Source organism: Oryctolagus cuniculus, chromosome 19, assembly GCF_964237555.1.
Source record: "Oryctolagus cuniculus chromosome 19, mOryCun1.1, whole genome shotgun sequence".
In the NCBI taxonomy this organism is placed as follows: Eukaryota; Metazoa; Chordata; class Mammalia; order Lagomorpha; family Leporidae; genus Oryctolagus; species Oryctolagus cuniculus.
In genome coordinates, this window is record NC_091450.1 from 56,029,564 (window position 1) to 56,044,589 (window position 15,026).

The 15,026-nt window shown below is 50.8% G+C and overlaps 1 protein-coding gene across 22 annotated transcripts in view; it reads right to left on the reverse strand.

The window, feature by feature from the left end:
* Positions 1-450: 450 nt before the first annotated feature.
* The window catches only part of LOC127489171 (uncharacterized), an 83,792-nt gene continuing 69,216 nt past the window's right edge, over positions 451-15,026 (reverse strand). For 16 of the 22 annotated variants that reach the window (XM_070063839.1, XM_070063834.1, XM_070063843.1 and 13 more), the window contains 15 exons: positions 14,693-14,762; positions 13,671-13,852; positions 12,529-12,598; positions 11,668-11,849; positions 10,534-10,603; positions 9,865-10,046; positions 8,925-8,988; positions 7,934-8,139; positions 6,799-6,868; positions 5,812-5,993; positions 4,731-4,800; positions 3,663-3,844; positions 2,619-2,688; positions 1,608-1,788; positions 451-1,030 (listed from right to left, as the gene is read on the reverse strand). In XM_070063839.1, the coding sequence (XP_069919940.1) occupies positions 992-1,030; positions 1,608-1,788; positions 2,619-2,688; positions 3,663-3,844; positions 4,731-4,800; positions 5,812-5,993; positions 6,799-6,868; positions 7,934-8,139; positions 8,925-8,988; positions 9,865-10,046; positions 10,534-10,603; positions 11,668-11,849; positions 12,529-12,598; positions 13,671-13,852; positions 14,693-14,762 (1,820 nt within the window). In that variant the 3' untranslated portion in view covers positions 451-991. The remainder of the gene's footprint in view (positions 1,031-1,607; positions 1,789-2,618; positions 2,689-3,662; positions 3,845-4,730; positions 4,801-5,811; positions 5,994-6,798; positions 6,869-7,933; positions 8,140-8,924; positions 8,989-9,864; positions 10,047-10,533; positions 10,604-11,667; positions 11,850-12,528; positions 12,599-13,670; positions 13,853-14,692; positions 14,763-15,026) is intronic. The other 6 variants (XM_070063848.1, XM_070063850.1, XM_070063829.1 and 3 more) reach the window with 4 other exon arrangements.

Sequence of the window (15,026 nt, forward strand, 5' to 3'; positions counted from 1 at the left end):
GGGCCTGGCTGGCATGTGGGCCACCTCCTACCCTTTGCTCAACAGTCAGGCAGCAAGGGGCCCAAGGCTCACTGCACTGTGCAGAAGAAAAACAGCCAAATTTCATAGTTCCCTGTGTGCTTCCTGTGATGATGTGCTGACAGGAAATGATCATTTCTTTCTTTCTTTTTTTTTTTTTGGACAGGCAGAGTGGACAGTGAGAGAGAGAGACAGAGAGAAAGGTCTTCCTTTTTGCCATTGGTTCACCCTCCAAAGGCTGCCACAGCTGGCACACTGTGACCGACACACCCCTCTGATCCAAAGGCAGGAGCCAAGTGCTTCTCCTGGTCTCCCATGGGGTGCAGGGCACAAGCACTTGGGCCATCCTCTACTGCACTCCCTGGCCACAGCAGAGAGCTGGCCTGGAAGAGGAGCAACTGGACAGAATCCGGAGCCCCAACCGGGACTAGAACCCAGTGTGCAGGTGCTGCTAGGTGGAGGATTAGCCTATTGAGCCATGGTGCCGGCCCGATCATTTTCCTTTGTTTTGTAAACCAGTATGGAGAAAGACCCATGAAATTCAAGGGGATACATTAATATGTTGTTGAAAGTGAATATCCCCACTAAGATTCCAGAAGAGTCCCACACACCTTTCTAATGACACTCCCTCACTGTCTTGAGAGATTCTCATGCTCATCTTGAGTATATGCATTCTTGCATTCACCTTAGAACTGCCTCCTTACTGTGCACTCCCAGCAGGTCTGCTTTAACCTGTACTCACATGGTATTGGACTATGTCTGGCTTTTTTCACTAGACTTGATGCATGTAGACACGTCCTGTGGCATAGAAGCAATCTTGACTACAGTTATCAGAAGACACCTAGAATTCCAGGTTCCAGTGTTATACTAATCCATGTATTTGTGAGGTTTAAAGATTATGGAGCAAAATATTCAACCCAAATAATTAACAAAACCAAACTTTAATATAAATGGGGTCCTGGAATGAACAGAGTCAGGTTTCATGGTATCCACCAGAGGAAGTTCTTAGCACCTGAGAGGGAGACAGAAAGAAATCAAATGAGAGTCTTGGTCAGGGCCTGCTGCCAGCTGAGTCTGGAGGGACTGCTCAGCAGTGACAGAGACTAGGACCAAACTCAGCTCATCTGCAGGGCATGAGTTACTAAGAAAACCTAGAACCTACAAAACAATTCTAAGTCAGACATTCTGAAAACCATTTGACTTAATAGTCCAACAGAAAGAATACAGATTTTTTTCCCAAAACCCTCAAATGAGATATAAATACTTAAGAGTAAATAATTTGTTCAGCAACAAAAGTTTAGTAACAAAAGCTGGGGCCATGCCCCATCACGTGCTTCAGGCACAACAAGTGTCAGTGTCAGAAAGGGGGGCATAACCTGGGACTATGAGGCCAAGACACACCAGCCACACTACAACTGTGCTGCAAACTCCACCATGGGTTCTGCCTCTGTCCATCCAGATATAGCCCAGGGGACAGCCTGCCACATCACCACCTTTCCCTGGGGAGTAACAGCAAGCAGGCCTGCATCATAGGAGTCCACTCGGGCACTTTGACAGGTCTGCAGCAAGATTCACATCTAAGGACTCACCCAAAAAGCCTCAGCACAGCAGATGGGCTGCTGAGTTTTTGCATGCAAGGCCTCAGCCCAGACCTGGGCTGGTGCTTCAGGCTCATCTGCCCAGTATCCACAGAGCAGGTAGGATCCATCTTCTTTGAGGATAGGCACGATGGCATCTGGCCCTTCCAGTGGGGGTGGATCTCCACACACCCTGAGGTGTGAATGCAGAGGGGAGGACGGAAGAGGTAGAAAAGATGAGGGCTTAGCACAAAGTCATTGAGTTCCAACCCAGTTCCACCAAACCTTCCTAGCAGTCTGAAAGCAGCCAACAGGGAAAGGATCAATCTCTATGAGCCATCTGATCTAGATCCTCCCCTGGTGCAGACAAAGTGAGCCTTCACACAGATAGCTAAGACCCAGCAGGATGCAGAGAAGGATGGGACGGGAAGACAGAGGAGAGAAGGATGGCAGCCGAAGGGCAGAAGGCGCTGAGGATCAGAGGGTTCTGTGTCCCTCTCCCAGCCCCCTGGGACAGGAAAGGACAAGCTGAGCAGAAGCCTGTTTAGTTTCAGGGAGAAGAATCCCCTTGGTCTGGAATGCTTCCAACCAAGGAAAGCAGTTTAACAACCAAGATGCCCTTGGCATTGATCCCATTTCACTAAGCACTGTGGAGAGCATTGGTGCATTGGACATCCCTGTCTTTATTGTTGTACTGCAGGGATGTGGATGAAGCACAAGCAGAGGGGCTGAGGGAGCTGCCAAACACTTTTTATGGAGGTGACATAAAAGTGTGGCATGAGGAATGACCTCGGCATGACTGGACCCCAGGAAAACTTATGTAGGTTCCAAAGAGGATATGTAGTTGGTGACCTGCACAGTGTTTGTGACCTGCCTCAGCACATGGGGCTTTCAAGACATGGTCCACAGTCTGTAGGATGAGATTTGAATGGGAAAAATGGCTCATGGGTCCCTTTCTCTCCTCCCGTGTCTGCCATGCCAGATGTCCAGAGTAAAACACCCTCAACCCATCTGTAGATTTACCTCTGATTAGCCTCGGCCTGGTCTGCACGTGCCACCTTCCCTTCCTCCTCTTGTGATGAGGGCTCTTCCACTGCAAAGATGTGCAAATGGGGCAGGACATGGCAAATGAGATGACGAACAAAAGCGATGGTATATTAAAGCTCAGGTACCACCCACAGTCATACAGGGATATCTATGTTGTCCAGCTGTGGCACTACCTTGCTTAGCAACAGCTCCCAAACAGGAGGACATGCCTGTTTAGACAGGTCCTCTGCCCAATAGTGGAAATCTCCCTCCCTGCTGGGCATGTGCCCTCTCACTCATTTGGCATCCTGATCTTCCAAAAGTGATCAGCTGCTCTCAATCCCATGGCTATATGTTGTAAGTTCCAGGTGTGTGTTACTTTTTTAAAGATTTTATTTATTTTAATTGAGTTAGGGTTACAGACAGTGAGAGGGAGAGACAGAGAGAAAGGTCTTCCTTACATTGGTTCACTCCCCAGATGGCCACAACAGCCAGAGCTGCGCCAATCTGAAGCCAGGAGCCAGGCACTTCTTCCTGTTCTCCCATGCGGGTGCAGGGGCCCAAGGACTTGGGCAATCTTATATTGCTATCCCAGGCCATAGCAGAGAGCTATACTGGAAGTGGAGCAGCCAGGACTAGAACAGGTGCCCATATGGGGTACTGGCACTGCAGGCAGAGGATTAACCTACTGCACCACGGTGCTGACACCCAGATGTGTTTTAAGTGACCAACCACACAATGGGGGCTCATCCAATCCTAAGCCATGGTGAGGGACTCCCAGACTCCTCCACCATGCCAAAATATGAACATGTGTACCCTCAGGGCTCCACACACACAGGAGCCTTTTGGTGCCATGCTGACACTGTGGTTCTTAGTAGATCCTGAGAGGCACGAGCCAGCACAGGCAACCACAGGATGGAATCCTCAGTACATTCCCTAGGATTCCAGAAGATGAGTGGAGTCAGAGCACCAGGCCAGGGTTATAGGAGTGCACTCAGGAGGTTTATCAGGTCTGCAGCTAGAGTCACATCAAAGACTCACCGAGAATGGCCTCAGCACAGCAGGTGGGCTGCTGGGCTGTAGGGTGCAGGGCCCCAGCCCAGGCCTGGACTGGGGCTTCAGGCTCATCTGCCCAATATGCACAGAGCAGGTAGGATCCGTCATCCTTGAGGATAGGCACGATGACATCTGGCCCTTCCAGTGGGGGTGGATCTTCACCCACCCTGAGGTGTGAATGCAGAGGAGGGGACAGGAGGAGAGGAAAAGATGAGGGCTTAACACAAATTCTTTCAGTTCCAACCCAGTCGCACCAAACCTGCCTAGCATTTTGAAAGCATCTTTCACCCAATAGGGACAGGATCACCCTCTAAAAGCCTCTGATCTAGATCCTCCCTGCTTCAGACACAGTGACCCTTCACACAGATAGGGCAGACCCAGCAGGATGTAGAGAAACTGGACAGCAAGACAGGAGACAAGGAGGCTGTCAGTAGAAGGCCAGAAGTCTCACTGTGGAGCACAGGGCTCGCCGCCCCTCTCCAACACTCACCCCCCTTCCCCAGGGGGACAGAAAAGGACAAGATTGCCAGAAGCCAGTTGCTAGTTTCAGTGAAAGAGTCCCCTTTGGTGGAATTCTCACACCCTCCTAAAGCACGTTAACACCACAGAGCACCTCAGGATGGTCCCCATTCCCTCAGCACTAAGGAGTGCATGGGTGCAGTGGACATTCCCTGTATCTACCATTGTACTGTGGGGTGGGGGGGCTGATGAGAGACAACCAGTAGGCTGAGCGAGTGGTCATTCTCTCAATGGGCCACAGAGAGTCAGTGGCATTAGGAATGACCTGGCCTGGTGACTTTCCCAGGGAAACTTCTGCAGCTGTCCAATGGAGGCTGGACATGGGGCTGACATGGAAAGTGTTTGGGGCCCTCCTTAGACAGAGTCTACTTGGGAGGAACTTTGAATGCTATAAATGGACTCCAGTTGCACATTGTCTCCCACCGTGTCACAAATCTCCAGATATTCACACAAAAAAAGAAAGAAAGAAAGAAAGAAAGAAAGAAAGAAAGAAAGAAAGAAAGAAAGAAAGAAAGACCCCATCTGCAGATTTACCTGGGTGTGGCCTCAGTCTGCTCCACAGATGCCATCTCTATTTTCTCCTTCTGGCTGGAGGCATCTTCCACTGCAAGGAGGGCAAATGGGGCAGGACATGGTCAATGAGATGGCATGCAAACACATTCTCATAGTAAAGCACAGGTATCACAAATGCCCCACCAGCTTCTGAGGACACCTATGCTGCTCACTTAGTGAACAGGTGTTAGCAACAGCCTCACTCCCAGGGAACATGCCTACAATGGCAAGTCCTCTGCCTACCAATGGAGAGCTCCCTGCCTGTCTGGAGTGTGATAGCCACAGATCAGGCATCTGATCTTCCATGAGGGGCCAGCCGCTTTCACCATGTGGCTCCTTGGTCTATGTCTGATGTGTCACAAAAGGGGGCTCATCCCCACAGCAGTCATTGGTGGGGGACTCCTGGGCATGTACACCCTGCCACAGTATGAACATATGAAACCCACAGAGCTTCACACACACAGGAGCCTTTTGGTGTCATTCACACAGTGGCCCTTAGTGGATCCTGAGAGGCATGAGGCCAGCACTGGCAACCTCAGCATGGAACCCTCAGGACATGGCTCAGGGTTCTAGATGAAGAGTGACATCAACACAATTGGAATGAGAGAGACAGCATGCCCAGTTCATCGGGATCTGAGAAAGATATCAGGCTGAGAAGGTAACCTGAGTAGAGCTGTGGTGGCAGGCATGCAGTGTAATGGCATCTAGGGCAAGGCCAAAGGTGCCCCACTCTTCCATGTGTAGGCTAGAAGAAATCCTTGACACATGCAGGAGCACAGGCTGGGGCCCTGCCATCACACTTGCCTCTTATACAGCAACATGGTCAGCTTGCTTGTCAGAAAACGGAGCATAACCTGGGGCTCTGAGGTTATGAAATACCTGCCTACACTACATCCCTGCTGCAAACTCCACCCAGGGCTCTGCTTAGTCCACCCAGAAGTAGCACAGAGTTCCTGCCACATCACACCTTTCCCCAGGGGTATAGAGCAAGCAGGCCTCTGTCACTAGGGTGCACTCAGGTGGTTTGGCAGGTCTAGAGCAAGATTCCCACCAAAAGACTCACCCACAATGGCCTCCGCACAGCAGATGGGCTGCTGGGCTGTAGGGTGCAGAGCCCCAGCCCAGGCCTGGACTGGTGCTTCAGGCTCATCTGCCCAGTATCCACAGAGCAAGTAGGATCCATCATCCTTGAGGATAGGCACGATGACATCTGGCCCTTCCAGTGGGGGTGGATCTCCACACACCCTGAGGGGTGAAAGCAGAGGGGAGGATGAGAGGATTGGGAAAGATGAGGGCTTAAACCAAAATCATTGAGTTCCAACCCAGTTCCACAAACCTTCCTAGCAGTCCTTAAGGTCTGTCACACAATGGGGACAGGACCATCCACTAACAGCCATCAGAATGGATCTTCCCTTGATTCAAAATTAGTCTCACAGGGACAGGGCAGACCCAGCAGGATGCAGAGAAGGTGAGACAGGAAAATAGGAGAGGAGTCTGTCAGCCCAAGGCCAGAGGGCCCTCTTACAGCATCCTGGGACAGAGAAGAACAAGCTGGCCAGAAGCCAATTGTCTAGTTCCAGGGAAAGAATCCCCTTGGGGTGCAATGTTCCCACCCAGCTAAAGCTCTTCAGTACTCCAGACAGCCTCGGGATGGGTCCCATTTCCATCAGCACTGTGGTGTCATCAGGCACTGCACACTCCCTGTCTCACCATTGCACCACAGGGATGCTGATGAAGGACAAGCAGAGGGACCAAGGGAGTGGCCCTCACTTTTTAGAGAGGCCACACAGAAGTAGTGGCATTAGGAGTGACCTAGACAGGTGACGGGTTTCCAGGGAAATTTATATAGGGGTCCACTGAGGGTAAATGGGCAGTGAGCAGGACAGTGTTACAGTGCAACTCAGCACATGAAGCTTTCAGGATGTGCATCCAGTCATTGTGGGAGGAAAACTGAATGATATAAATCACACAAAGGGCACATTCTCTCACCTCACGTCTGATATCTCCCCGTGTCCATACTAAAACACCCTGAACACATCTGTCGATTTACCTGGAGGTAGCCTCAGCCCAATCAGCAGTTGCCAACATGACTTTCTCTTTTTGGTAGGTGGCATCTTTCACTGCAAAGAAATGCAAATGAGGCAGGGCATGTGAAATGAGATGCCATGCAAATGCGATGGCCTAGTAAAGCACAGGTACCACACCATATTCTAGCATATTCCTAAGAAAGGTGTGGTCACATGACCTTGGTCAGCCACTGCCTCACTCCCAGGAGGGCAGGCCTGCAATGCCAAGTCCTTTGCCTGACAATGCAGCCCTCCCTTTCTTGGGAGTGTTTCATCACACATAACAGGCATCATGATCTTCCACAAGTGGTCAGCTGTTTTCAATCATATGGGCCCTTGGTCTATGAGTTAGATATGTTCTAAGAGACCAACCACACAATGAGAGGCTCATCCCATCCTACAGCCATGGTGGGAACTCCCAGGCTCACACACTCTGCTGCAATATGAATATGTGAAACTCTCAGAGCTTCACATGACTAAGACTTTTGGTGCTATGCAGACACTGTGTCCCTTAGTGAACCCCAAGAGGCAATAGGCCAGCACTGGCTACCACAGGATGGAGCCCTCAGGACATGGCCCAGGGTTCCAGATGAGGTATGACATCACCACAGTAGGAATAAGAGAGACAGTATGGCCCTGTTCAAAGGGATGTGATTAAGATCTCAGTTCAGCAAGGTGACCAGAAGTATAGCTGGCCTAGTGGGCAGACATTGTCTTTGCAAATTGCTGGGGCAGAGGTCTCACAGAGAAGCCTGCCACTGGCAAAAGGCATCCCACTCTTCCAAGAGGAGCCTTAGAAAAATACCTTGTCGCATGCATGAGCACAGGCTCATGGTGGATCGATGCCACAACATCTGCCTTGGGCATAGTGACACAGCTGGCTTTGGTGCCAGAAAGTGGAGAATAACCTGGGCTCTGAGGTTAAGAAACACCTGCCTACACTAAACAGTTGCTGCAAACTCCACACAAGGTTCTGCCTCAGTCCACCTCGATGAAGTCTAGTGGATAGCCTAAGATTTCAGACCTTTTCCAGAGTGTTGCAGAAAGCAGGCCAAGGGTTTATGGGTGTACTCCTGTGGTTTGGCTACCCTGCATCAAGTTTCACATCAAAGAACTCACCCACAATGGCCTCAGCACAGCAGATGGGCTGCTGGGCTGTAGGGTGCCAGGCCCCAGCACAGGCCTGGACTGGCGCTTCAGGATCATCCATCCAAACTGCACAGAGCATGTAGGATCCATCATCCTTGAGAATAGGCACAATGACATCTGGCCCTTCCAGTGGGGGTGGATCTTCACACACCCCGAGGTGTGATGCAGAGCAGAGGCTGGGAGGGGTGGAAAAGATGAGGGCTTAACACAAGGTCATTCAGTTCCACCAACCCAGTCCCACCAATCCCTCCTAGCAGTCTGAAAGAGTTGTCACCCAAGAGACAGGATTATCCTCTAAGATCGATCTGATCTAAATCATCCTCTGGTTCAGACAACATGAGCCTTCACATGGACAGGGCAGACACATTAGAATGCAGAGGGACTGGGACAGGAAGATAGGAGGAGAGGAAGCTGTCAGTAGAAGGCTTGAAGGAGGAGCACAGGGTTCTGGTGCCCACTCCCACAGCCCCCTGAGGACAATGAAGGACAAGCCGGCCAGAAGCAAGTTGTCTAGTTTCAGGGAAAAGATTCTCATTAATGTGAAATGCTCCAACCCAGGGAAAGTACTTCAACAGCCCAGACAACCCCAGGATGGGTCCCATTTCTGTCAGAACTGTGCAGTGCATCCCTGTCTTTATCATCGTATTGCAGGGTTGCTAATGAAGGAAAAGCAGAGGGGCTGAGGGAGTTGCCCTCAGTTTTTAGAGAGGTCACACAGAAGCAGTGGCACGAGGAATGACCTCAACAGGAGACTGGGCCCAGGAATATTTGTGCAGGTGTCCAAAGGAGGATAAGTGATGGCATCTGGCAGGATTTGGGGTCCACCTCAGCACATGGAGCCTTCAAGAGGTGCTCCAGAGCATTTGTAGGAAGAGATTTGAGTGGGGCAATTTCTCTTCTCCCACGTCTTCCATCTCTAGGGGTCCCTAGTAAAGCCCCCTCAACCCATCTCTAGGTTTACCTCTGATTAGCCTCGGCCTGGTCTGCAGGTGCCACCACACCTTCCTCCTCTTGAAATGAGGGCTCTTCCACCACAAAGATGTGCAAATGGGGCAGGACACGGCAAATGAGATGATAAGCAAATGTGAGGGCATGCTAAAGCACAGGTACCGCCTACTGTCACACCAGATTCCAAGGATATCTATGCTGTCTGGTTGTGGTACTATCTTGGTTAACAACAGAACCAAACCATAAGGACATGCATGTTTTGACAAGTCCTCTGCCCAACAATGGAAATCTCCCTCCCTGTCTGAGAGTGTGTCAACTCACTCATTGGGCATCCTGATCTCCCACAGGGGTCAGCCACATTCAATCCCCTGGCTCTCTTAGGTGTCTCAGTGTTCAACTGCACAATTAGAGGCTCATCTGATCCTGCAGGCAATGTGGGGACTCCCTGGTTACTATCCCCTGCCATAAAATGAACATGGGAAACCCATAGAGCTTCCCACAGACAGGCGCCTTTTGGTGTCATACAGACACTGTGGTCCTAGTGGATCCCGAGATGCACGGGGCCAGCATTGACAACCTCAGGATGGAACCCCCAGTACATGGTTAAGTGTTCCAGAGGGGAAGTGCAGTCTCCACCATGGGAACAAGAGAATGAACAGCCCACTTCAAGAGCATCTGGTTAAGATCTTGGGCTGAGAAGGTAGCCAGGAGTACAGATTTCCTGGGAGAAATGGCAGGGTCATGGCACAGGGCTGGGGCAAGAAACACCTACCTAGACTACATCCATGCTGCAAACTCCACCCAGGGTTCTGCCTTAGTCCATCCAGATGTAGCCCTGGGGAAAGCCTACCACATCACCACCTTTCCCCAGGGGCTTAGAGCAAGCAACTAGGGTCATTGGGATGCTCATAGGTTTATCATACCTGCAACAAGAATCATATCAATGGACTCACCCAAAGTGTCCTCATCACTGCAGATGGGCTGCTGGGTTGTAAAGTGCCAGGCCCCAGCCCAGGCCTGGACTGGTGCTTCAGGCTCATCAGCCCAATATCCACAGAGCAGGTAGGATCCATCTTCCTTGAGGATAGGCACGATGGCATCTGGCCCTTCCAGTGGGGGTGGATCTCCACACACCCTGAGGTGTTAATGCAGAGGGCAGGACAAGAGGGGAGGAAAAGATGAGGGCTTAACACAAAGTCATTCAGTTGCAGCCCAGCACTGCTAACCCTTCCTAGCTCTCAGAAAGAGTCTTTCACCAATAGAGACAGGAGCACTCTCTAAGAGCCATCTGATCTAGATCCTCCCCTTGTTCAGACAAAGAGACCCTTCACAGGATTGGGCAGACACAGCAGGATGCAGAGAGGATGGGACAGGAAGATAGAAGGAGAGGTCGCTGTCAATAGAAGGCCAGAAAGCATTCTAGGAGCAGAGGGCTCTGGTGTCCCTCTCCCAGACCCCTGGGGCCAGCCTCACCACATGGAACTTTGAAGAGGTACTCGCAGAATATTCATGGGAGGAGCTTTGAATGGTAAATATTGCTTATGGGGCACATTCTCTCCTCCCCATGTCTGCCATCTCCAGGAGTCCATAATAAATAACCCCCACCCCATCTGCCGACTTACCTGGGTATAGCCTCGGCCTGCTCTGCAGATGCTGAGTCCCCTTCCTCCTTTTTGCAGGAGGACTCTTCCTCTGCAGAGAGTGCAAATGGGACAGGATGTGGTCAATGGGATGACATGTACATGAGATGGCATAAAGTAAGGCACCACCCACTGTCACAAGCTTCTGAAGACACCTAGCTGTCAAGTTGTGGAACTGCCTGTGTTAGCCACAGCCTCACTCACAGGAGGACAAGCCTGGAATGGCAAGTCCTCTGTCTAATAATGTAGCCCTCCCTCCCTACCTGGGAAGTTTTTCATAACACAAAACAGGCATCCTGATCTTCCACAAGTGGTCAGCTATTTTCAACCATATGTGTCCTTGGCCTGTGAGTCAGATATGTTCTAAGAGACCATACACACAATGGGAGGACCATCCCATGCAACATCCAAAGTGGGAGATTCCCAGGCACACACACTCTGCTGCAATGTGAACATGTGAATCCAACAGGGGCTCACAGCACTGAAGTCTTTCGGTGCCATGCAGACACTGTGCACCTTAGAGCATCCAGATAGACACGAGGCCAGCACTGACTACTTCAGGATGGAACCCTCAATACATGGCTGAGGATTCCTGATTTGGAATGACATCACCACAGTGGGAATGTGAAAGAGTGTGACCCTACTCAGCGGGATCTGGTGGAGATCTCAGGCTGAGAAAGTAGCCAAAATAGCTGTCCTGGCAGGCATGCAGTGTCTTGGTAACCAAATGGGGCAGAGGTTTCACAAGGAAGCCTGCACTGATAAAAGGCATCCCACTCTTCAAGTGGAGGCCTGGAAGAAAACCCTGTCACATGAATGAGCACAGGCTCCAAAGCCTGGGCCATGCCATCACACCTGCTTTGGGCACAGTGACTTGGTCAGATTCATTGCTGAGCATGGGGTATAACATGGGGATCTCAGGTTAAATAACACATGCCTAAATTAGTGCAGCAAACTCAACCCCAGGTTCTGTCTCTGTCAATCTAGATCTGCCCCATGGTTCAGCCTACCCCATCACAATCTTTCCCAGCAGTGTTCAAGAAAGCAGGACAGGGTCACCAGGTGCACTCAGGAGGTTTATCAGGTCTGCAGCTAGAGTCACATCAAAGGACTCACCCGCAATGGCTTCAGCACAGCAAATGGGCTTCTGGGTTGCAATGTGCCAGAGCTCAGCACAGGCCTGGACTGGTGCTTCAGGATCATCAGCCCAAAATCCACAGAGCAGGTAGGATCCGTCACCCTTGAGGATAGGCACGATGACATCTGGCCTTTCCAGTGGGGGTGGATCTTCACCCACCCTGAGGTGTGAATGCAGAGGACAAGACAAGAGGGGAGGAAAAGAGGAATGTTTAACACAAAGTCATTCAGTTGCAATCCAGTCCCACCAATCCTTCCTCCCTGTCCAAAAGTGTCTGTCACCCAACAGAGACAAGATCATCCCTTAAGAGCCATCTGATCTAGAGCCTCCCTTGGTGCAGTCAAAGTGAACCGTCACATGGACAGTGCAGACCCAACAGAACATGGGGAGGATGGGACAGGAAGATAGAAGGAGAGGAGGCTGTAGGCAATTGTCAGAAGGCATGCTGAAGAGCAGAGGGCCCTGGGGCACCTCTTGTCAACCCCTGGAGACAGAAAAGGACAAGGGATGCTGATGAGGGACAAGCAGTGGGGCTGAGGGAGTGGCCCTTCACTTTTTAGGAAAAGCACACAGAAGCAGTGGTATTAGGAATGATCTAGATAGGTGACTGGTTTCCAGGGAAACTTATGCAGGTGTCCAGGGGAAGATAACTGGGCAGTGACCTGGGCAGCAGCACAGTGTAACTCAGCACATGGGGATTTCAAGAGGTGTGCCAGGTCTTCCTGGGGAGGAGCAATGAATGTTTTAAAAATCTCACAGGGCACTTTCTCTCACCCCATTTCTGCCATCACCAGATAGCCATACCATACTAAAAACCCTGGAGCCAGCTGTCAACTTACCTGGACATAGCCTCAGCCTGATCTGAGGATGCCCCCTTTACTTTCTCCTTTTTGTTTGAGGAGTCTTCCACTGCAAAGGAGTGCAAATGGGGCAGGGCATGGTAAATGAGATGACATGCAAATGCAACGGGCTAGTAAGGCACAGGTATCACAACTGTCCCACCATATTCTGAGTAAATCTGTACTGTCTGGTTGTGGCACAGCCTTGGACAGTGACAGCCTAATTAACAAGAGGACATGCCAGTAATGCTCAAGTCCTCTGACTAACAATGCTGCTCTACCTCCTTTTGGGGGAGTGTTTCACAACACACAACAGGAACCTTAACCTTCCCAATTGGTCAGCCATTTTCAACATTTTGTGTCCTTGGCCTGTGAGTCAGATATGTTTTAAGAGACCAAACACATAATGGGAGGACCGTCCCACGCAACAGCCAATGTGGGAGGCTCCCAGGCTCACACACTCTGCTGCAATATGAACATGGGAAACCCAAGGAGCTTCACACCACTGAAGTCTTTTGGTGCCATGCAGACACCGTGCCCCTTAGTGAATCCTGAGAGGCTCGAGGCCAGCATGGGTAATTTCAGATAGAACCCTTAGTACATGGTCCTGGGCTTCAGATAAGGGGTGATGTCACATAAAGGAAATAAGAGAGACAGTGTGGTCCTGTTTAGGGGTGTGTGGTTAAGAACTCAGGCTGAGAAGGTAAGCCAAGACTACAGCTGTCCTGGCAGGCATGCAGTATCTTAGCCATGGTTGGGCAGAGGTCTCACAGGGAAGCCTACAACTGGCCAAAGACATCCCACTCTACCAAGTAAGGCCTAGGAAAAAAACCCACCCCATGCATGTGCATAGTATATATCGCTGGATCCATGCCATCACACCTGCCTTGGGTGCCGACATGACTGGCTTTGGTGCCAGAAAATGGAGCATAACCTGGGGCTCTGAGGTTAAGAAATACCTGCCTGTAAAACATCTTTGCTGCAAATTCCACCAAGATTCTACTTCAGACCATCTAGATTGAGCTAAGGGACATCTTACCAAATCAGGACATTTTCTCTGGGGGTTAGAACAATCAGGCCAGTGTCACTGAGGTACAATCAGGTTTGGCAGGTCTGAAGCAAGATCAAATCAAAGGACTCACCCACAATGGCCTCAGCACAGCAGAGGGGTTGCTGGGTTGTAAAGTGCCAGGCCCTAGCCCAGGCCTGGTCTGGTGCTTCAGGTTCATCTGCCCAATATGCACAGAGCACGTAGGACCCGTCATCCTTGAGGACAGGCACGATGGCATCTGGCCCTTCCAGTGGGGGTGGATCTTCACCCACCCTGAGGTGTGAATGCAGAGGGGAGGATGGAAGAGGTAGAAAACATGAAGGGTTAACACAAGGTCATTCAGTCCCAACCCATTTCCACCAAACCATCCTAGCAATCTGAGAGATCTGTCACCCAATAGGGACAGGACCAACCACTAACAGCCATATGATCTAGATCCTCCCCTGATCCAAAGTGAGCCTTCATTGGATAGGGAAGACCCAGCAGAAGGCAGAGAATATGGGACAGGAAGACAGAAGGAGAGGAGGCTGGCAGCCAAAGGCCAGAAGACACACTGAGGAGCAGAGGGCTCTGGTGCCCACTCTCAAAACCCCCTGGGGACAGAGAAGGACAAGCTGGCCAGAAGCCAGATGTCTAGTTGCAGGGAACAGAATCCCCTTGTCGTGGAATGTTGCCACCCAGCTAAAGCACCTGAGCACCCCGGACTACCTCAGGATGTGTCCTAATTACATCAGCACTGTAGCATGCATCCGGGCATTGGAATCCCTGTCTATGAATGTAACACAGGGATGCTGATGAGGGACAAGAAGAGGGGCCAAGGGAGAGGCCTCTCACTTTAATGGAGGCCACACAGAAGCAGCGGCATTAGAAATGACCTGGACTGCTGACTCGTTCCCAAGGTAACTATGCAGGTGTTCAGTGGATGTTGGGGGGAGTTGACTGGACAGTCTTTGGGGACCTCAACAGCACATGGAGGTTTGGAGAGCTGCTCTCAGAGTCTCTGTGGGAGGAGTTTTGAATGGTATAAATGGCCCTTGGGGCACATTCTCTCCTTGCTGTGTGCAATCTCCAGATGTCCATGCTGAAACACCCTGAACCCATCTGAACGTTTACCTGGGGATAGCCTCGGCCTGGTCTGTAGATACCAACTCCACTTCCTCCTTTTGGTGGTAGGGGTTTTCCACTGCAGAGAGTACAAATGGGGCCGGATGTGGTAACCAGGATGATATGCAAATGCGATGGCACAGTAAAGCTCAGGTACTGCCCCCCATCACACAACTTATAGAGACATCCATGCCATCTAGTTGTGGCATTACCTGTGCTAAAAAGAGTGTCATGTCCAGGAACACACACTTCCAATGGCAAGTCTTTGCCAACCAAAGGAAAACTCCCTCCCAGGGACTCTGAGGTTAAGAAACACCTGCCTACATGACATGTGTGCTGTAGC